At 44.8% G+C, this 21,846-nt stretch overlaps 1 protein-coding gene across 11 annotated transcripts in view; it reads right to left on the bottom strand.

Moving 5' to 3' along the window:
• vps8 (VPS8 subunit of CORVET complex) overlaps positions 1 to 15,311 on the bottom strand; it is a 957,961-nt gene extending 942,650 nt beyond the window's left edge. For 3 of the 11 annotated variants that reach the window (XM_085985662.1, XM_085985663.1, XM_085985667.1), the window contains exons 1-4: positions 15,081 to 15,309; positions 8,281 to 8,349; positions 3,451 to 3,626; positions 1,792 to 1,888 (exon numbers count right to left, since the gene is read on the bottom strand). In XM_085985662.1, coding sequence (XP_085841788.1) covers positions 1,792 to 1,888; positions 3,451 to 3,626; positions 8,281 to 8,349; positions 15,081 to 15,152 — 414 coding nt within the window. In that variant the 5' untranslated portion in view covers positions 15,153 to 15,309. Of the gene's footprint in view, positions 1 to 1,791; positions 1,889 to 3,450; positions 3,627 to 8,280; positions 8,350 to 15,080 lie in introns of all 11 variants that reach the window. The other 8 variants (XM_085985659.1, XM_085985665.1, XM_085985666.1 and 5 more) reach the window with 6 other exon arrangements.
• Between the last annotated feature and the right edge of the window lie 6,535 nt (positions 15,312 to 21,846).

Here is a 21,846-nt window from a genome sequence, read left to right as displayed (position 1 = left end):
GACGATTTGTGGGGAAAAAATTGAGCTAATCTTCCTTCACCTAATATCTTTTTCACAAAGTCCACCTACTTTCCCCTCCATAACATGCTTCTCCTTCACCATACCTCAGTCCATCTGCTGCTGAAACCCATATTCATGCCTATGTCACATCCAGGCTCAACTAATCCACTTCTCTCCTGGCCGACCTCTCATTCTCCACCCTCTGTAAACTTCAGTTCATTCATAAGTGGAGCAAGATACCGTCCGTGGCGGTCGCAGGGTAAGCGCTCTCCCTGAGTCAGTCGGCCCACTCCCGCTACAGTCGCTGTGCATTGGCGCTGATGAGTTCGGCGGGGAGGCAGCAGAAGCAGCGATGGAGGCCACGACGACCCGCTGTAGCATGGCAGTCGGCAGCTCCTCGGCGGGAGGCTCGGAGATCGAACCGGTAGGAGGGGAGGCGGCCAGCATACCGAGGGCGGGAAAAGCAGGCTCTGGAAGGTCGGACACCGCGGGAGGCTCGGAGGTCAGACCGGGTGGAAGGAGAGCCAGGGAGAAGCAGGCCCCGGGACGTCGGTACCACGGCGGCTGAAGATTGTCGGGCAGGAGTGCGGGAAAGGCGGAGCGAGGCGAGAGCGGACCCTATTGTGATGGCGCCGATGAAGATGGCTGCCGCCCTTGCGGGCTCCGTGCGTACCAGGCAGCTAAGTGTCCTTTGCTGCTTGGTGCGCTCGGCTCGTTAAGAAAAAAGCATTTCACTGATTGGATTTCACTTGTTGTATTTGGTTATGTGACAAATAAAATTGAAATTGAAATCCTAATCCCCACCAAGTCCCACTTACCCATCACTCCTATCCTCCCTGGCTTCTGGTCTCCCAATGTCTACAAATCTAACGTTCTCACCCTAGTGTTTAATTCAGTTCATGGCCATGCCCCTTATCTCTATAACCTTCTCCAGCCCTATAACACAAACCCCTCCCCACAGGACTCTCCATTCCTCTGGCCTCTTGCACATCCTCCCAACACCAGTGGTTATGCCTAATTTTGGCCCCACATTCTCAAATTTCCTCCCTAAGCTTCACCACCACCCCCCCCCCCCTTAAAACTCACCTCTTTGACCAAGCACCCCACCTAATATCTTGGCTCGGTATCCATTTTTTGATTATGCCTCGAGTTTTTTTCTACGTTAAAGGCACTTTTGTAAACACAAATTGTTGTTGATGGTGGATGGAAGTCCACATTCTACAATGTTGTAGTGCATAGCAATGTTATACCACAACCACTGGACCACTGCAAGGTGGCCATGTGGTTTTTTGATTACACCGCTGTGAAGCACCTCAGGACATTTTTCTATGTTAAAGGCTCTACATAAATGCAGGTTGTTGTTCTTCTTGACTATATCCAGCTACAATCTGGCATGGCCTGGCCTCTTCTCTCTTTCTGGCCCATAGAAAACTTCCTAGTCAGTTAGTTATCCCAGTCTTATCTCTCAGGCATTGCAATTATGCATATAACATCAATCTTTCCATCAAGAAACCATGCAATAGCTTTTAGAAACATCAGTCCACTACATCCCTAATTCCTTTTTACAACAGTCTGTGTTTTAGAATATTTTAATGACAAGATGCTTTTTTCAAAATTGTTGAGCACAACTCTCCTAATGAAACAAGAAAACGGCCACCATTCTAACACCCTGCCGTACTTGTATTGCAGGTGGAATCAAATGCTATTTAGCCAAATGACACAACTGCATACCCATCACTAGCACAAGAAATGTTTAAAATAGCTTCTGAAAAAGCAATGAAATATACTTACTGCGGCAGACACAACTTGTGCAGAAACTCCTTTAAGGACTGATCGCCGAACAACTGAACCGTGAATACATGAGCTGACATCTGAAACTTTTTTCCTTCTGGATGTCATAGGGGGTATGCCATAGGTTAATAAGGGAGAAGAGGGAAAAGAAATGGTGAGAGATGAATCATCTTACCGTTACCTTGTTCTGCTACTACTTCACCAATATAGCAAAGCAGATTTTAATCTAGACCCTTCTGAATAAATCAATATCAACCAAGACAATCAAGAGCATTAGTTACAGGAGTCAATGACAGATATAATGCAGCTAATTTCACTGTTAAGGTACATTACAATTCTTTCATAAGTATAGAGAAGTTCTTCAAGTCACAGCTTCCATTGGCGTTATTGAGTGTAGAATGTTATCTCCTCCATTCCCAAAGTAGATTTCTATACACCACCAATGGAAAAACAGAAGGCAGCAACCTGCTATGATGCAGCCTGAGCCTAGTTGTCAGGTGGTATGGAAGAGTGGCTGGGCAATCTTCCTCGAGATAGCAGTATTTTTAGTGCTTTCTCACAGCAGCATGCCCGAGATCAATAAACACGAGTGTGGGTAATTGCCATATCCCACGCTGACACCCGAAGAGACTGTACTGTTGCACTACACATGAATTAGGATAATTTATCCATTAAATAAAATGCGGTCAATGGCATACATTTATTAATTCCACTGCAAGATCAGCTTTACTTTTAAAACATATTTCCAAATGGGATTGTTTAAAGAGGGGATGGCGAGGGAGAAAAATCTAGAGCAGCATGTTCTCCTGGAGTTAGGCAGGCCCAGATCAGCTACCATACTAGTCCAAAGTTACAGTCCCCACTGCAATCAATGGCATCACTCCACTCACAAGAGACTCCTCCCTGCAGTGACACCACTGGAGTAGCCTGGAGGCAAAGAGCCCATTTAGGTTAAGAAAAAGTGCCATTTTCAACAAAACAAAAGTTGATTTTTTTGAATGACAATGGGGATCTATTGTAAATAAAAGAGTACGCTCCTATCCTTTCCTTTCTCATTAAATCAACTTTTTAAAAATTTCCTACAATTAAATCACATTGTTTGTCACTAAATCTGCAGTAAAAAGCCACTTGTGAATATCGTGAATTAAGATTATGGAGGAGGCAGCCAATCCTGAAAAATGGGTAGCATATGAAAGATTAGTGTACCATTCTTATTTTAACAGAGACTTGTGACTTGCAAGAGGAACTAAACACATCAATTAGATTCCAGACTGTGACTCACTTCCACATATCCATTATTTTTTTATAAAAACCATTATAACCCTTGATTAGGTCCCAGCATTTGACTTACTCCCAGGTACTTATTATTCTAATATAAACCATCTGACCCACTGATTAGATTCCAGCTTATAACTTCACTGCCCAACCATTATATAGTCCAACTGAAGCTCTCCGTTAAATTTCTAGTTCATACCATGGTGATCAGCAGGATAGAAACTGCAAATCAATTTAAACTTATTAAAACACATACCAGATTAAGGCCAGCAAGTTTAATTTGAATAGAAATGATTCCCCCCCCCCAGAGCTCTATATACTTGTCACTTTGTGAAATCTTTTTTATTGACAGAAGAAACTTTGATATTCTCTGTAAACACTTACCGTTTTAAGTTTGTCCTGTCCCCACTGTCTGAACTAGCAAGAGACGAGGTTTCACCTGAGTGTGTATCAATGTTATCCGTATTCAAGAGAGCTGGGTCCTCCAAAATAAATGATTCATCTTCATCTTCTGTCTGCGTGGGGAAGGGGGATGATGGAAAGGGAAGAGAAACACAAGGCTATACAATCTGTGATAACTTTTTTCCAAATCCCTAGCCATTCTTCTCACTTTTTTTAATCATTCCTGGGATGTGGGCGTCGCTGGCAAGACCAGCATTTACTTCCCATCCCTAATTGCCCCCGAGAAGGTGGTGGTGAGCCGCCTTCTTGAACTGCTGCAGTCCGTGTGATGAAGGTACTCACACAGTGCTGTTAGGTAGGGAGTTCTAGGATTTTGACCCAGCGACGATGAAGGAATGCCGATATATTTCCAAGTCAGGATGCTATGTGACTTGGAGGGGAACTTGGAGGTGATGTGTTCCCAAGCGCCTGCTGCCCTTGTCCTTCTAGGTGTTAGAGGTTGCAGGTTTGGGAGGTGCTGTCGAAGCCTTGGTGAATTGCTGCAGTGCATCTTGTAAATGGTACACACTGCAGCCACGGTATGCCGGCGGTGGAGGGAGTGAATGTTTAAGGTGGTGGATGGGTGCCAATCAAGCGGGCTGCTTTGTCCTGGATGGTGTCGAGATTCTTGAGTGTTGTTGGAGCTGCTCTCATCCAGGCATGTGGAGAGTATTCCATCACACTCCTTACTTGTGCCTTGTAGATGGTAGAAAGGCTTTGGGGAGTCAGGAGGTGAGAACTCACCGCAGAATACCCAGCCTCTGACCCGCTCTTGTTGTCACAGTATTTATGTGGCTGGTCCAGTTAGGTTTCTGGTCAATGGTGACCCACAAGATGTTGATGGTGGGGGATTCGACAATGGTAATGCCGTTGAATGTCAAGGGGCGGTGGTTAGACTCTTTCTTGTTGGAGATAGTAATTGCCTGGCACTTCTGTGGCACGAATGTTACTTGCCACTTATCAGCCCAAGCCTGAATGTCAACAGGTCTTGCTACATGCGGGCATGGACTGCTTCATTATCTGAGGAGTTGTGAATGGAACTGAACACTGCAATCATCAGTGCACATCCTGACTTCTGACCTTATGATGGAGCAGCTGAAGATGGTTGGGCCGAGGACACTGCCCTGAGGAACTCCTGCTGTGATGTCCTGGGCGGAGATGATTGACCTCCAACAACCACAACCATCTTCCTTTGTGCTAGGTAGGACTCCAGCCAGTGAAGAATGTTCCCCCTGATTCCCATTGACTTCAATTTTACTAGGGCTCCATGATGCCACACTCGGTCAAATGCTGTCTTGATGTCAAAGGCAGTCACTCTCACCTCATCTCTGGAATTCAGCTCCTTTGTCCATGTTTGGACCAAGGCTGTAATGAGGTCTGGAGCAGAGTGCTCCTGGCAGAACCCAAACTGAGCATCGGTGAGCAGGTTATTGGTAAGTAAGTGCCGCTTGATAGCACTGTCGACGACACCTTCCATCACTTTGCTGATGATTGAGAGTAGACTAATGGGGGTGGTAACTGTCCAGATTGGATTTGTCCTGCTTTTTGTGGATAGGACATACCTGGGCAGTTTTCCACATTGTCGGGTCGTTGCCAATGTGATAGCTGTACTGGAACAGTTTGGCTAGAGGCGCGGCTAGTTCTGGAGCACAAGTCTTCAGCACAACAGCCGAGATGTTGTCAGGGCCCATAGCCTTTGCTGTATCCAGTGCACTCAGCCATTTCTTGTTATCACGTGGAGTGAATCGAATTGGCTGAAGACTGGCTTCTCTGATGGTGGTGACCTCAGGAGGAGGCCGAGGTGGATCATCCACTCCGCACTTCTGGCTGAAAATGGCTGCAAACGCTTCAGCCTTGTCTTTTGCACTCGTGTGCTGGGCTCCGTCTTCATTGAGGATGGGGATGTACATTGGAGCCTACTCCTCCCATTAGTTGTTTAATTGTTCTCCACCATTCATGACGGGACGTGGCAGGACTGCAGAGCTTTTCTCTGATCTGTTGGCTGTGGGATCACCTAGCTCTGACTATAGCATGCTGCTTCAGCTGTTTAGCATGCATGTAGTCCTATGTTGCAGCTTCCCCGGGTTGGCACCTCATTTTCAGGTATGCCTTGTATTGCTCCTGGCATGCTCTTCTACACTCCTTATTGAACCAGGGTTGGTACCCTGGTTGATGATAATGATAGAGTGAGGGATATGCCAGGCCATGAGATTACAGATGGTGGTGGAATACAATTCTGCTGCTGATGATGGCCCACAACCCCTCACGGATGCCCAGTTTTGAGCTGCTAGATCTGTTCTGAATCTATCCCATTTAGCACGGTGGTAGTGCCACACAACATGATGGAGGGTGTCCTCAGTGTGAAGACGGGACTTCGTCTCCACAAGGACTATGCGTGTTTACTGCTACCAATACCATCATGGGTAGATTGGTGAGGATGAGATCAAGTAGGTTTTTCCCCCGCATTGGTTCTCTCTCTACTTGCCGCAGGCCCAGACTGGCAGCTATGTCCTTCAGGAGTCCGCCAGCTCGGTCAGTAGTGGTGCTGCTGAGCCACTCTTGGTGATGGTCACTGAAATCCCCCACCCAGAGTACATTCTTCTAAGTGGAGGAGTACTGATTCATCAGCTGAAGGAGGGTGGTAGGTGGCAATTAGCAGAAGGTTTTCTTGCCCATGCTTGACCTGAAGCCATGAGACTTCATGGGGTTCGGAGTCAATGTTGATTACTCTCGGGGCCACTCCCTCCTGACTGGATACCACTGTGCCACCACCTCTGATGGGTCTGTCCTGCTGGTGGGACAGGACATGTCCCGGAATGGTGATGGAGAAATCTGGGACATTGGCTGAAAGGTATTTTTTTTTTTTTTTTTAAGTTCCTAGGATGTGGGCGTCGCTGGCAAGGCCAGCATTTGCCCATCCCTAGTTGCCCTTGAGAAGGTAATGGTGAGCCACCTTCTTGAACCGCTTTCTTGAACTGCTGCAGTCCATGTGGTGATGGTACTCCCAGTGCTGTTAGGGATTCTGTGAGTATGGCTATTCAGGCTGTTGCTTGACTAGTCTAGGGACAACTCTCCCAATTTTGACACAAGTCCCCAGATGTTAGTGAGGAGGACTTTGAAGGGTTGACTGGGCTGGGTGTGCCGTTGCCATGTCCGTAGCCGGTGCTGAGGTCGATGCCAGGTGATCCTCCGGTTTTATTATTATTGTTTTTTGCAGCAGTTTGGTACAACTGAGTGGCTTGCTCGGTCATTTCAGAGGGCAGTTAAGAGGCAACCACATTGCAGTGGGTCTGGACTAAAATATAGGCCAGACCAGGTAAGGCGGCAGATTTCCTTCCCTAAAAGGACATTAGTGAGCCAGATGGGTTTTTACGGCAATCCGGTGGTTTCGTGGTTACCATTACTGATACTAGCTTTTTTTTTATTCCATATTTAATTAACTGAATTAAAATTCTCCAGCAGCTGTGGTGGAATTTGAACTCACATCTCTGGGTCATTAGTCCAGGCCTCTGGATTACTAGTCCTGTAACATAACCACTACGGTAGCATAGTGGTTATGTTACTGGACTAGTAAAAGGGTACGTAAAACATTAACCTATTCATCTTTTACCTCCTTTAGTCATTCCCTCCCCTAAAGGTAGTGGCTCATAATACTTTATAAGATAGAGTAGAATGCATTGCCAGCCAACCAAGAAACAGGAAAATCGCAGGAGTGAAGAGGAGGCAATGAAAACACAAACACAATCACAATCATGGCACAGTATGATTCTATGGTATGAGAATGGGCGTTATTCATACTTGACGCTCGCCAAATTAGACACATGCAAGCTCATGGTGCAAAGGATGGAGAAACATGGTTTCTCTGTCCGCTTGCACATGTTTTGCTCCCTGGTATGCACCTTAGTAACCATGGAATACAGCGGTTCATTCTCTTCTGTGTCATTAGAAGTTCTCCTTGACTGGTGAACACTGCTTAACACAAGCAGCATAACATCAAACTGCAGCATTACTATTTAGCTTGTTTTTAATTACATAAACTTTTCTCGTAATACCTACCTTGCATTTTATACTTCCCAGCACTGCAAACACAGGCCCAGATTTTCCACTTTCACGGAATTGGCACACATCTCCAACATGACGGAACTGCCACCTGCCACAGAGATTTACCCCTGCATCAAACGATCTTCTGGCCTTGGGGTCATTAACATATCTTTGGCAGCCTCACCGACCTCCACCAGGGAGTCCAGCCAGCCTGGGGGCAGAGTTTTACTGCAACAGGCCATGGAGACCTGCCACACTGTAGCAGCTCCTAGCAGCCTCTGAGCAACCAGTGGCCAGCCAAAGCAGGTCAATTTGTTCCCCTTGAATTACAGCCTGTGCAATCATTCATTCTGAAGTTTAAAAATTAAATCTCCCAAATTACACCCAATAGAATGGTGGGAGGAGGACAAGAAATCCTGGCCACGGCCTTTAGGAGTGTAACCTGTCTTTAACCTCTCTTTTTCGGATGCTGATTGGCCTACTGTGCATTTGTTTTTATTTTGGATTTCCAGTATTTGCCATGTTTCTTTTTAGGTGCCTTTACATTTCACAGCCAGTTCCAGGAGTGGCACTTTACTGGTTGTCCAGTGACCCTCTCCTTAGTTTACCATTCCATATGACGCAGCCAGACATGGAGTCAATGAAACAGACAACAACTCCTTGGACCCACAACATTTGGTGTCCAACAGTTTTTAAAAAGGTGGAAGTGCCTTATCTTAGCACAAGGCTTACCTCATTCAATATGCTTTCTAGAGTAGGTGGAGTATCGACTTGGGGAATATCAAACTCCTTGTCATCAATCTGCATGGAAAGAAAATGAGAAATTGATTTTTTTTTGCATATAGTCATTCATGAATAAGCTGATCACATAAAACACAAACAAGGTGAGCATTACAGCTATTCTTGAAATGGGCAACATCTTCATTAAAAGGCTGCATAACAAACCTTTTTGCATTGTTTACAAACACACAATGTGATTAGGCAAAGCACAGAAAGACAATGTGCCCTTTAAATATGAAGTAGGTGGACTCTCACCACAATAATTTCATCCTTCTGTGAAAAACACTGAAGTATCTTGCTGGCACAGGTCAATGTGATCAAATATTAAATCAACAGAAAAATCTATTTGGACAAGTCCAACTTCAGGAATGTTGCAATTTCAAGAAAATGTACTTATTTTAAATGTGAAAATGTTAAGAGTTCTTAACACAATCACCACCTGAATACACAGAGTGAACTTAAAAAAATATTTCTCCCCGTTTTTGGCCTCCCTGCAGTAAGTGCCAACCCTGCCCTTGGCATTCATCAATGAAAGTGGACAATGCCAGAGGCTTCTCACACTCAAATTTTCCCCTTGATGCTAGTGTGGTTGTCCCTCCCCGCAGTAGCACGGCTGAGATTGGGAATTCAGTATGAAAGATATCGGGCACAAATCCATATTTTACTATTCTATGGTGCAACACATTGGGCCAGAAATTCGCGGCCAGAAGCGTGAGTACGTTCGGGTTACTCACGCATCTGGCCGTTGGAAATGCCGGCGTTCAGCAGGAACAGCGCATGCAGGGAACGCCGGCATTTCCAGACCCGAGGTCTATTCACAGCGCGTGCGACTGCACAGGCAGCGCTTGCGCAGTGAACTTTGTGGATTTCAATGATGGATTCAGTGAGGGCAAGTCCTTAGAAGTTACACTTGAAAAAAGCAAGTGTAAAGTTGTTCATTGGCTGTGGAGGAAGATATATTTTATCGTGGAGCTTTTGAAATGCAATATTTTTGTTTGGGAAAGGGAGGGAAGTTATTTTAAGAAATTTTAAGTAAGTTTTAAAGTTTAAATTTTTTTCTTTTAAAGGGTTTTCAGAACGGTAGGTAGAAGGAGCAATTGTGGCTGTGTGAATGGAATATGAGAATGAGTTATGTGTGTATGTCCACATATATTCCTTTACGTATATGTATGTATGTTTTATATTCCTTTACTAATGTGTATGAATGTATGTTTTTAATTATGATTTTCCAATAAGTTACTTTCTCTGAAAGTCATAATTAAATAATACATTCATACACATAAGTAAAGGAAAATATACATAACACGCAAAGGAATATATACAGACATACATACTTTCAGAAGCTCCACGATAAGAAATATCTTCCTCCGCAGCCTCTGCAGCAACTGTACCCATGATTTTTTCATGTGTAAGTTGTAATGACCTGACCTCACTGAAAGCATTACTGAAAGCGGCGAATTATACTGCGCACGCGCTGCCTGTGCAGTCGCACGCGTTCTGCCTCTGAACACCTTCGTTCAGAGGACAGGAAATGCCGGTTTTCCCCACATGCACTGTGCATGCTGAAAACCGGCATTTCATCCAGCCAGATGCGTAAGTACCCCGACCGTACTAGCGCATTTGGAAGGGAATTACTGGGCCAACATATTACATGTCAATAAAATTTAAAATTTAACAATTGCACGACTTGCCCCCTCGCATCTGCGACTGAGGGTCCAAGGAGGTGCATTGCGCAATAGGTCATCATCGTACGTATCCTCACACTGTTCCCTTTGGGGAACTGTTTGAAGTGGTGGAAGGATTTATGGCCGTGATGAACGCTCATTCCGTGACCGTAACCATCTTTGAACCAGCCATTAGGGTGGTTAGTCCTATGGCGGGAGGGTTTTACGGGCTCCCACAACCCATCTGAGGAGGGGGGGGGCAGGTGGGGGCCACCAACACCCACGGACGCAAGTATCCCGCTGGATGTCCACCCAGAATTTAAAGTTGGAGCTCCGACTCCACTTGCCGGGACTGTCTGGAGTGGGGTTCAAAACCCTACTCCTTCTGGCCCAGCGGCAGGGATGCTTACTGCTACGCAAAAGGCCCATTCCGCACAAAAGGTGACACCCATATGTTTCCTGCGCCTTTTCCCTCCCCGTGACTGGAGCCCTATGCTGCCATTTCACGTTGCTAATCGGATTGGGCCTTTGTCATAGCGGTAGGGTCCCCGCCGCTGGGCCAGATCAGGGTAGGGTTTCGAACCCCGCTCCAGACAGTCCCGGCAAGTGGAGTCGGAGCTCCGGCTCTAAATTCTGGGTTGACATCCAGTGGGATATTTGCGTCTGTGGGTGTGCGTGGCCCCCCCTCCTTGTATAGCTTGTGGGAGCCCGTAAAACCCTCCCGCCATAGGACTAACCGCCCTAATGGCTGGTTCAAAGATGGTTACGGTCACGGAATGAGCGTTAATCATGGCCATAAATCCTTCCACCACTTCATACAGTTCCCCAAAGGGAACAGTGTGAAGACACGTATGACGACGACATTGCTAAATAAATAAATGGAATTAAAAAAATTCTTTTAGGGCTTTTAAAAGTCTTTAAATTGCTTTAATTCTCTTTAAAACTACTTCAGATTACTCAAAATAATGTAAACTTTTTAAAAAGTTTATAAAAGTTACCAAAATCTTCAAAAAACTTCCAAAAACCTATTTAAACTGCTGCTTTGCATGTAAAAATGCTTAGCAGCTTGACAGAAACATTGGGGGCGTGTCCAGTGAAACTGAGACCTCAAGGGGCATGTCTCACTTGCACTGCACGCTCCTGGCTTCGCGCTGGCTGCACTCCTGGGCGGCGTGACGTCACACGCTGCCCGGGAATCTTCTTTTTCAAACACCAAGTCCAGGCGTCCCTGGAGCCGATCTGCAGTAGCGCGGGGTAAGTGCAAATACGGGGCTTGCACGCGCTGCAAGCCCCGTTTAGGAATTTCTGGCCCATTACAGTTGCAGCATAATGGGCCACTTGGAAGGAATTGTATTGCAACCCAAAGCACAAGACACATATCGTACAACACACTTCATAGACATGTGCAATATGAGTTCTATTCTAACCTGCTCGATTTATCATAGGTCAGCAGAAGATTGTATTGCTGTATTGCTTTTGGAAATAGAACTTAGGCCAGCCTGACCACTATAAAGTAGCTTCCATCTACTGGGCACGAAGAAGAATAGGCCCAAGTGATGAAATCAAGCACTTGACCTACTCGTTAACACCTGGATGATGTACTTCTCACAGTGGGGCAGTAGAACAGTCCACAAATACAGCATGGTCTTTTGGAGTCAAGCATTCGATGTATTGTAATAGAGTGCATCCTATTACTAGCCCATAACAGCATAAAATGCAACACACTACAAATGACAGATGATAATGAATTTGGGAAGTAAAGCTTCTGGGCAAACCTAACACATGGAAACAGAAAGCCACTATAAACGAGTTTTCAAGTTTAACTGGGACATTTTTAAACAGTTTGAAACAAACAAATCAGTTTCATTGATTACTCCACATTATTAACTCAGTCACTAGGACTGTTGCTACAATGTGGGGATATGCTCTTAAAACGACAGGTAGCTCCAACATGGAGTGGTAAAGGTCTCATTCTAAAGAGGTAATAAAGCTGCGTGTCATTAACAGAGAGGTCAACATCAGGGAAATATTAGGAATAGAATTTATAAATCAGTAATGGGGTATTGCACTGCATGTCTTGCATGATGATGACATGGTTTTCACATCACACCAATAGGATAGAAGCAAAATTATTCGACTAAACTTGCAGCAGTTCATTGAAGTAGTAGCCCTACTGCTTTGTCCTAGTACCATTATTATATAACCCTCACTACAGCAAACCCAAACTGCACAAGATTAAAAGCGGCACGGACGCTTAAATTTTGTAGCTTAAATCTGGAGTTGGGGGCCAAGCTTGACTGTGGACTGCAGCAGACAGAGACTCCCTCTTTTAGTGAGTCAGTTGGCCTCAGTTGATAGCATTCTTGCCTCTGACTTCATAGATTCAAGCCCCACTACAGACTTCAGCACATAGTCCAGGCCAACACTTCAGCACAATACTGAGGGAATGCCACATTGTCAGAACTGCCAACTTTCAGATGAGACATTAAACTGAGGCCTTGCTTGCTCAGGTGGATGCAAAAAATCTTTTGGCACTATTCGAAAAAGAGCAGAGAGCTCGCCTGGTGTCCTGACCAAGATGCTTCCCTCGACCAACAGCACTAAAAAGAGGTTAACTGGTCATTCATTTATTTATCTGTAGGACTTTGCGGTCCTCAAATTGGCTGCTCCATTAACCTACACATCAGCTTCCACATGTACGCTAATGACACCCAGCTCTACCTCACCACCACCACCTCTCTCAACCGCCTCGGATTTGTCATACTACTTGTCCGACATGAGTAGAAATTTCCTCCAACTAAATATTAGGAAGACAGAAGCCATTATCTTCGGTTCCCGCCACAAACTCCGTTTCCTGCCCATCGACTCTATCCCTCTCCCGGGCCACTGTCTGAGGCCGAACCAGAGCGGTCGCAGCCTCAGCCTCGTTTTTGACCCCAAGATCAGCTTCTGACCCCATATCCTCTCCATCACCAAGACCGCCTACTTTCACCTCCATAACATCTCCCTTCTCTGCCCCTGCCTCAGCTCATCTGCTGCTGAATCCCTTATCCATGCTTTTGTTACCTCCAGACTCGACTATTCCAATGCTCTCCTGGCCAGCCTCCCATTTTCCACCCACCATAAACTTGAGCTCAACCAAAATTCTGCTGCCTGTATCCCAACTCGCACCAAGTCCTGCTGACCCAACACCCCTGTGCTCGCTGACCTACATTGGCTCCTGGTCCTGCAACGCCTCGATTTTAAAATTCTTATCCTTGTTTTCAAATGCCTCCATGGCCTCACCTCTCCATATTTCTGTAACCTCCTCCAGCCCTACAACCCTCCGAGATTTCTGTGCTCCTCCAATTCTGGCCTCTTGCACATCCCCGATTTTAATCTCTCCACCATTGGCGGCTATGCCTTCAGCTGCCTAGGCCCCAAGTTCTGGAATTTTTCTCTGCCTCTCTATCTCTCGCTCCGCCTTTAAGACACTTCTTAAAACCTAACTCTTTGATCAAGCTTTGGGTCACCTATCCTAATATCTCGTGTGGCTTGGTGTCAAATGTTGTTTGATAATGCTCCTGTGAAGTGCCTTGGGACGTTTTACTACATTAAAGATGCTATATAAATACAAGTTAGTGCTGTTGTAACAACAGTGACTGGGCTTCAAAAGTAATTAATTAGCTTAAAGTGATTTGGGAGGTCCCGAGCCATGATCACGCTTTATAAAAATGCAAGTTCTTGCTCTGGAGTCAGGCGAAGCTTTAGCATCAATGCAAAGTAAATCATTTTGCAGTGATGCTACTTAGAAAAGAGCCAACACTAGAAACTTAAAAACTGCTCCTACAGTTGTAAGCGGAGGAGCAGAGAGGGAGGACCAACTTCAAAAACTGATGGTGGTATCACACTAGTACCAGCTGTTTAGCTGCACTAAATGACTGCAGTTATACTGCATATACGGTACTAATTGAGACCGATTCATGGTCGAGCATGCTGCAGTCAGATATGGAGTTATACTATCACCCAGGCTTCTTGAATTTTTCATTCATTCCAGGTAGTTCCAGGCCTCAGGACATGCAAATACCATGGGCACAGAATGGTGGCACACATGAGCACATTTATGCACACAATAACAATTTCCACAAAAAGTGAAAGTGAAACCTTAAGAAACCAATTAATGCTGAAAATTCAGGGATATATAATTGTGAATAAACCAGCTTCTCAATGTGCGTCTTTGCTGAATTGTGGTACTGACCATTCATCCAACATTGTCTTGTACAACTTCAGAAGACCAGAGTTATAATGCTGCCTCTGAAGTGTGGGCTTTCATTATTAAGCCAGATCACCAAGTTAAGGTGCCACTTTTGTTCTTGAGCCACAATATGTCACTTTCTATGTGATCACTGCACACAAATCACTCTTAGACATATAGTATACCTGTAACTTACGATATCAGCTGTCAACCCTTTAAGTTGCATTTACACTACAACATAGTTCTATTTCACACCAATGCTATGAATTGTAATATAAATCTGGATCAGGGCCCAAACTGATTGCAGAGTAAAGCAGAACAACACTCCAGGAAGAGGATGCCTCATTCCGCTTTGCCTGGGAGTCAGATTGGGCTCTGGCTCCAGGTTTACAATACAACTTCCGATCATCAGTGTGAAGAGATGCTGCTTTGCAGCAGTAGCATAGCTGCAGCCTCAACCCCTCTATATCAGCTGCATCAAGTGGGCCAAACAAATCGTCGTTGGAAAGCTCAGTGAGTGACTGTCACTGGGAATGAAGGGCACTTATCACAAGGTTCTGCGGCCTGGAGCTGGTGCAGGGGACACTGGGCCTGGAGCTGGTGCAGGGGAGCACTGGACCTGGAGCTGGTGCAGGGGAGCACTGGGCCTGCAGCTGGTGCAGGGGAGCACTGGGCCTGCAGCTGGTGCAGGGGGGCACTGGGCCTGGAGCTGGAGCTGGTGCAGTGGGGCACTGGGACTGGAGCTGGTGCAGGGGGTCACTGGCCACGGGCCTGGAGCTGGTGCACGGGGGCACTGGGCACGGGCCTGGAGCTGGTGCAGGGGGCACTGGGCCCGGGCCTGACTCACTACTCACCCCGTCAACGTCGGTTAGATTGAGCTGGGAAGAGGACGAGGCCAGGCTCTGAGTCTCGGGTGACTCCGACATTTTTCTTTCTTTCTTCTTGTTGTTGTTTGGCTCGGCCGTTTCCCGCAGGGGTTAACCGGCGGTGCCAGGTGCCCAGCCGGGCAGAAACATTGCTGTCAATGACCAGCGACTGAGAGGCTGTGCCGGCCTCCCTCACTGCCCCGCCCTCACTATGGCAACCGCCGCCCCACTTGACGTCGCCCGCTCTGACACTCTGCCTCGGCAGCCAATCAGCGGTCGCACTGTCGGAAAGGTTGGAACTTTGCCCTGGTGGTGATTGACAGCTTCGTTCTGAGCCTGCAATGAAAAGATCGAGCAGGACCGGAGAGCGAAAGTTCAACGGGATAAAATAACGAGGTGTGCATTTCACTCCGAATTTGCAGCGATTATGTGCACAACTGTAATTAGAAATAGATGCATGTAAATTATTCGTTGACGAATTAACAATAACTTACATTCATAAAGTATCTTTAAGGTAGAAAAGGGGCTTAACAAAAGCATAAGAAAATATGAATTGTTATTTCTTATTTGGAGAACATATAATAACATTGACTAATAGCATTGGAAGCGTGCTCAAAATTAATTTATGTTCAGAAAACTCATTGCCCAATAATATGTTAACTCATTGGCTGCTGGTAAGCCTGTGATTGACTCAGTACTCAGTTTTGATTGACAGGATTTTGCACCACTGTTGATAAGGTTGTAAAAATGTGAAAGGGAATGGACAGGTTTCAGTTCCCTGGTGACTATGTGACCATTTCCATGGTAGCTGTAAATTGGTGTTAAATGTTTTGGTCAAGGCAACTCTGTGTGATCATACAAAAGCAAAATACTGCAGAATCTGAAATAAAAACAGAAAATTCAGGTCAGGCAGCATCTGTGGTGAGAGAAACAGAGTTAACGTTTCAGGTCAGTGACCTTTCGTCAGAACTGTAATGATATCAGCAAATAGTGATGGTATTTGCCTGTTTGATTATGATGCCTTACCAGCATATTTGCCTGATTGATTGCTTGTGCCTGACCAGCAGAGGGCATGTGAGAGACAGGCAGTTGAGTTTTGCTTTCGTTTCAGATGGATCTCTAGCATGGTGTCTCCTGTAATGCTGTTAAAAAGAGTTTAACAGACATTAGATTAAAAGACATTCTCTTTCATAAATGTCTCGTCATTGAACCCACATACAAGTCGATACATGGTGTCAGAAGTGATTGAAAGAGATGAAGAGGAAAAATCTGAAGTTAAATCAGCTCTCCACATATTAGCAAGCCAAAAGAGAACATCGTTACTTACCATTGGAGAATAGCTAACGAAGTGAAAAAATGGAAGGTTTACTCCCACCGGCGAAGCTTCAGTTGACAGGTAATGTGGCTGAAAATTGGAGGAGGTTCAAACAACGTGTGGGGTTGTATTTAGCGGCAATCGGAGCTGACAAGAAAAGTGATAAAAAGAAATCGTCAGTGTTCTTACATGTCGTGGGTGATGAAGCGCTGGAGGTGTATAATAACTTCACATTCGCTGCTGATGGAGACAAAATGAAGCTAGATAAAATAATGGAACAGTTTGAGGCCTACTGCATACCTAAACGTAACGTGACGTTTGAGAGGCACAGATTTTTCACATGTGTACAGAAAACGGGTGAGACTATTGACCAGTATGTGACTGAACTGAGAAACCGAAGCAAAACATGTGAATTTGGGGGACTGACAGACTCGCTGATAAAAGACAGACTGGTGTGTGGTATTCCAGATAATGGTCTAAGGGAAAGACTGCTAAGAGAGCAAAATCTAGACCTGGGAAAAGCCATAGCACTGTGTAGGGCTACAGAGACTGTGAAGTCGCAGGCAAAGGAGCTGTTCAGTGACAGTAGCTGCAACGTGGATGCAGTGAGTAAGAACGGACACAAACCGTTTAACAAAAAGAGCGCCAATTTGAAAAAAGAGGCGTGGCCAGCGAACAAAACTGAAAGGGGCAATCGAAAGTCATGTAGTCGATGCGGTACACAGCATCCACCAAAAAAGTGTCCAGCATATGGTAAAAAATGCAATAGTTGCAACAAAAACAACCATTATGCCCGTTGCTGCAAGAACCAAGCGCAACAAAGCAAGGTCCATACAGTAGATGAAAGCGAGATAGAGGAGTTCTATGTAGATGTTGTGTCTGAAAACAAAGAAGAAAAAAGAGACTGGATGTTGACACTAAAAGTGAATGACATACATATTCCATTTAAATTGGATACTGGAGCACAAGTTAATGTGATATCAGAGACTGATTTTAAGAAAATTAGACCCAGACCAAAGATACATGGAATAAAAGTGAAAGTGACAGGATACTCAGGTACTGATATACCAGTGAAAGGAAGATGCATTGTCAAAGTAACACACAAGGACAGAGAGCACACGCTAGCATTAATCGTGGTGCCAAAGGATGTGCAAGCCATACTAGGTTTAAAAGCCTGTGAGAGACTGAACCTGGTAAAGAGAGTCCTCGTTGTGGAAAGCGAAGGAGAGACAGTCTATGATGAACTCATGAAAGAGTACAACGACCTATTTAAGGGTCTAGGCTGCATTCCAGGAGAACACACGATCAGAGTAGATAAAAGTATGCCAACGGTCATACATCCATGCAGAAAAGTTCCGTTTGCTCTTCAAAAGCAACTGAAGGCAGAGTTGGACAGGATGGAAAGCCTGAACGTGATTCAGAAGATAGATGAGCCAATTGAGTGGGTGAGTTCCCTCGTCGTTGTGGACAAAAAGAATGGAAAGCTCAGAATTTGCCTGGATCCAAGAGATCTAAACAGAGCAATAAAGAGAGAGCACTTCAAGCTTCCTACACGTGAGGAAATTATGGCACAGTTTGCAAATGCAAAGTATTTCAGCAAGTTAGATGCATCATCAGGATTTTGGCAGATGAAATTGGACGAGGCAAGTTCAAGACTGTGCACGTTCAACAGTCCATTTGGCAGATACAAATTCCTAAGGTTACCATTTGGCATTGCCTCAGCTCCTGAAGTGTATCACAAAACTATCCATATGATCTATGAGCACCTGGAGGGAGTTGATACATCAATGGATGACATCATAGTATGGGGAACCACGAGAACTGAGCATGACGAGAGACTGAAAAAAGTGCTGGAAGCACCAAGGAAAACAAACCTGAAGCTGAATAGAGAGAAATGCCAGCTCGGGGTAACAGAACTGACATTCGTGGGAGATATCCTTAGCAGTGAGGGCATCAGACCAGATCCCAGAAAGGTGTCCGCCATTGAGAATATGCCAAAGCCACAATGCAAAAAGGACGTGCAGAGGTTTAATGGAATGATCAACTACATGGGTAAATTCATATCCAACCTCTCAGAATAGATGGCGCCACTGAGAAGACTAACTGAAAAGAACATAGAATGGGAATGGAATCATGAGCATGAGAAGTCATGGAGCGATCTAAAGAAACTGCTCACAGAGGAACCAGTTCTGAGGTTTTATGACCCAGCAAGACCCATCAAGATATCATCAGATGCATCACAGAGTGGGCTCGGTGCCGTTCTTCTGCAAACATATGACTACTGGCAACCTATTGCATATGCATCACGCTCAATGACAGACGCGGAGACGCGATATGCTCAAATAGAAAAGGAGCTGCTCAGCATCACATACGCCTGTGAAAGATTTCACCAGTTTGTGGCAGGACAAGCAATCAGTGTAGAGACTGACCATAAGCCCTTGATTGCATTGTTCCAAAAGCCACTAAATAGCTGTCCGCTTAGAATACAAAGAATGATGATCAGGCTGCAACGCTATACACTGAATGTTGCGTACACACCGGGTAAGCTGATGTATACAGCAGACACGTTGTCCAGAGCTGTTGACCCAAGTGAGCCTGCAAACACCAAAATGGATGAAAAAGTGAACGCCTACGTGGACATGATCACAAGTGCACTGCCCATAGCAGATGCAAAAATGGAGCTCATAAAGACTGAGACAAACAAAGATGAAACAATGAGACGACTGAGGAAAAGCATCTTGGATGGATGGCCCAACATGAAGCAAGACTGCTCACCTGACATGGCAGAGCACTGGAACTGCAGGGCGGAACTATCACTGGTCGAAGACATCATCTACAAAGGAAGTAAAATAGTTATCCCAAAGAGTCTGAGAAAAGAGATGCTAAAAAGGAGCCATGGAGGACATCTGGGAATCGAAAAGTGTAAGAAAAGAGCACGAGAGGTGATGTACTGGCCACGAATCAACCAAGATGTGACAAATGAGGTGTCAAACTGCACAATATGCCTGAAATATCGAGCAAGCAATCCGGTAGAACCACTAAAGCCACACCCAGCGCCAGACAGACCTTACCAGAAGGTAGGCGCTGACCTATTTGTATGTCAAGGGAAGGACTATCTTGTAGTCGCAGACTATTACTCCCTGTATCCAGAGGTTTGTAGACTGTACACCACCACTGCAGATGCTGTGATAACATGTATGAAAGCCATATTCTCCAGACATGGCGTGGCAAGCAAGGTCTTCACAGACAACGGACCCCAGTTTTACAATGCAAGTTTCCGACACTTTGCCAAAGAGTGGGACTTTGTACACACGTCAAGTCCTCACTTTCCACAGTCCAATGGACTAGTGGAAAAATCGGTCCAGACAGTGAAAAGACTGATGTACAAGGCAAAAGACAGTGGAACTGACTTCTACCAGAGCATGCTTGTATACCGCACAACGCCGCTCGAGTGTGGTATGTCACCAGCCCAACTCCTTATGGGACGTCGGCTAAGGTCAAACCTACCCATCCCGGGGAACCTCCTGAAAACAAAAGAGGGGGAGAAAGTGAGGAAGTTCAAAGAACAACAGAAAGAAAAGCAAAAGTACTACTATGACAGACGAACACAAAACCTACCTGAACTCCACACTGGTGACCAAGTAAGGTTCAAAGACAAAACAAACATATGGACTCAGAAGGGAACTGTCCTGAGTGAAGTACAACCAAGATCATACACCATTCAGACGGATGAGGGTGCTGTTCTGAGAAGAAATCGTCGGGATCTTCTCATGGGACCAGCCACAGCAAGTCAAAAGACTGATACTGTTGAACAAACTGATCACACAGCAGGTCGAAAGACTGATACTGTTGAACAACCTGATCACACAGCTGAGAAACCATCATCTGAGGCAACAACTCAGATTCAAGGACAATCAATCAGAAAATCCTCAAGACACGTGAAGCCTCCTGAGAGACTCATTGAGCAAATTAAAGGACTATTGTTATAGAAGGAAGTAATGTTATCTTATTCTTTCTTCAAGTTCTAGTGTATTTACATATTTCATGTGAACACACAAAGCAAGGTTAAAAAACCTTGATCATGATAATGATAATGTAAGTTCATTAAGTGTTACAGTTAAAATGCAGATTAATACAAAGAAAACATGTTGTTAGTTAAAAGTAAAATACTTTTGTTTTAAGAAAGGGAGATGTAATGATATCAGCAAATAGTGATGGTATTTGCCTGTTTGGTTATGATGCCTTACCAGCATATTTGCCTGATTGATTGCTTGTGCCTGACCAGCAGAGGGCATGTGAGAGACAGGCAGATGAGTTTTGCTTTCGTTTCAGATGGATCTCTAGCATGGTGTCTCCTGTAATGCTGTTAAAAAGAGTTGAACAGACTTTAGATTAAAAGACATTCTCTTTCATAAATGTCTCGTCATTGAACCCACATACAAGTCGATACAAGAACTGGAAAAGGTTAGCGATGTAACAGGTTTTAAGTAAGGCCTGTCATTTAATTCTCCGCCCCTCCCAATCTGACCTCCCTGTCCTCGGCCTCCTACACTATTCCAATGAAGCTCAACGTAAGCTCAAGGAACAGCACCTCATTAGGCACTTTACAGCCTTCCTGACTCAATGTTGAGTTCAACAATTTCAGATCATTACCTCTGCCATTTTTTTCGGACAGCAGCTGTTGCTGGTGATTCTGATATTCCCATTTACACCTCCTCTAGACCCATCTTTTGTTTTGTCACTTGTCCCATTACCATCTCCTTTTGCCTTGCACCATCATCCCTTTTGTCTTTTAATCTCTCCTACCAAGGATCACAGACCTTTCCTTTTGTTTTTTCCTCCCCTCCCCCCTTTCTCTGCCTCTATACTTGCTTAAAACCTGTTACATCTCTAACATTTTCCAGTTCTGACGAAAGGTCATCGACCTGAAATGTTAACTCTGTTTCTCTCTCCACAAATGCTGCCTGACCTGCTGAGTATTTCCAGCATTTTCTGTTTTTATTTCTGTGTGTTCATGATTGGTCTATTATAGCTGCTGTTCATCAGTTCCTTAGAATCACATGACATTAACAAGACCTGGCAATAGAATAGGAAAGAGTGGTTGAAGTGATTTTTTTTTTGTCAGGCGCCAAAAAAATTCCCTTCCAAAATGTGTTACTATGGTTATTAATGAGTACAATATATACATTTGAAGGTTTCATTTCTTCTATCATCATCTGGATATGTCAAAAATTTCCCCATTTATTATTACCTTAATAGAGATATGTAGTACAGGGAGGAGAGCCATTGAATATCACGAATATATAAATATATGTGGTACATTATACATAATATAGTAAATATACTTTTCACAAAAAGATAATTTTGAAAATATGATTGAATCACATGGCAATAATTCTAGACTTCCAGAGGCAGATACTTAATCTGTTCATCTCCAAG

The sequence above is a fragment of the Somniosus microcephalus genome, chromosome 4 (assembly GCF_052327205.1).
Source record: "Somniosus microcephalus isolate GS21.2 chromosome 4, FLI_Smic_1.0, whole genome shotgun sequence".
NCBI lineage: Eukaryota > Metazoa > Chordata > Chondrichthyes > Squaliformes > Somniosidae > Somniosus > Somniosus microcephalus.
The sequence above is the reverse complement of the archived record's forward strand: the minus strand, read 5'-3'. Positions and strand labels throughout refer to the sequence as shown.